At 71.3% G+C, this 662-nt stretch overlaps 1 protein-coding gene across 1 annotated transcript in view; it reads right to left on the bottom strand.

Moving 5' to 3' along the window:
• The window catches only part of DNAH17 (dynein, axonemal, heavy chain 17), a gene marked incomplete at its 3' end in the record, with an annotated part of 54,504 nt that overhangs the window by 16,639 nt on the left and 37,203 nt on the right, over positions 1 to 662 (bottom strand). Inside the window, exons 14-15 of the mRNA XM_012734579.1 lie at positions 371 to 535; positions 71 to 262 (exon numbers count right to left, since the gene is read on the bottom strand). Of these exons, the coding sequence (XP_012590033.1) occupies positions 71 to 262; positions 371 to 535 (357 nt within the window). The remainder of the gene's footprint in view (positions 1 to 70; positions 263 to 370; positions 536 to 662) is intronic.

The following is a 662-nucleotide window of genomic DNA, read 5'->3' as shown; positions in this document are numbered from 1 at the left end:
CCGCAGCGGCCTCGTTTGGGGCGGGGCCTCCCCGGTCGCTGCCCCTGGGGCCCAGGACCCCGCCGCTCACCTTGAGGTCCGGGATCCCATAGCCCTTCTTGAGGGTGATCTGAAAGACGTCCAGGGCGCTGATGTAGGCGGCCAGGCGCGAGAGGCTCTGCTTGCCGCTGCCCCCCACGCCCACCAGCAGGGCGTTGCCGCGGGGGGACTCCAGGATGCGGTTGATTCTGCAGATGTGGGCCACGGCGTCCTCAAACAGCACCTGCGGCGGACGCCGGGCAGGGGCGAGGTCAGCTGCCCGCAGGCGCAGGGCCCCCACCCCGGCCCGGCCCCGGGCGGCTCCTTCCGAGAGGCCCGCGAGGCGCCGCACCAGGTTCATCACTGCGTTGACTTCGTTGTAGCTGTCCAGCACCTCGGCCAGCAGCTTGCTCAGGTGCGCCATGTCCACCACCGACAGGTACTTGGGGTCGCCGATGCCTTGCGCGAAGTGGCAGAAGATGTTGGGTCTGGCAAACAAGAGCTCTTCGCCGAGGTCCTAGGGGCGAGACACGGCTCCTGCAGCCCCGCGTGGGCCGGGCGCCTGCCTGGTGGCCTGGCCACGGAGCTGTCGGCTGGACTCCGGGACACGGCCCTGCGGCCTGGCCGCCGTCTCCGCCCCCACC

The sequence above is a fragment of the Condylura cristata genome, unplaced genomic scaffold (assembly GCF_000260355.1).
Source record: "Condylura cristata isolate star-nosed mole 26May11 unplaced genomic scaffold, ConCri1.0 scaffold00060, whole genome shotgun sequence".
In the NCBI taxonomy this organism is placed as follows: domain Eukaryota; kingdom Metazoa; phylum Chordata; class Mammalia; order Eulipotyphla; family Talpidae; genus Condylura; species Condylura cristata.
This window is presented reverse-complemented; position numbering and strand designations above follow the sequence as displayed.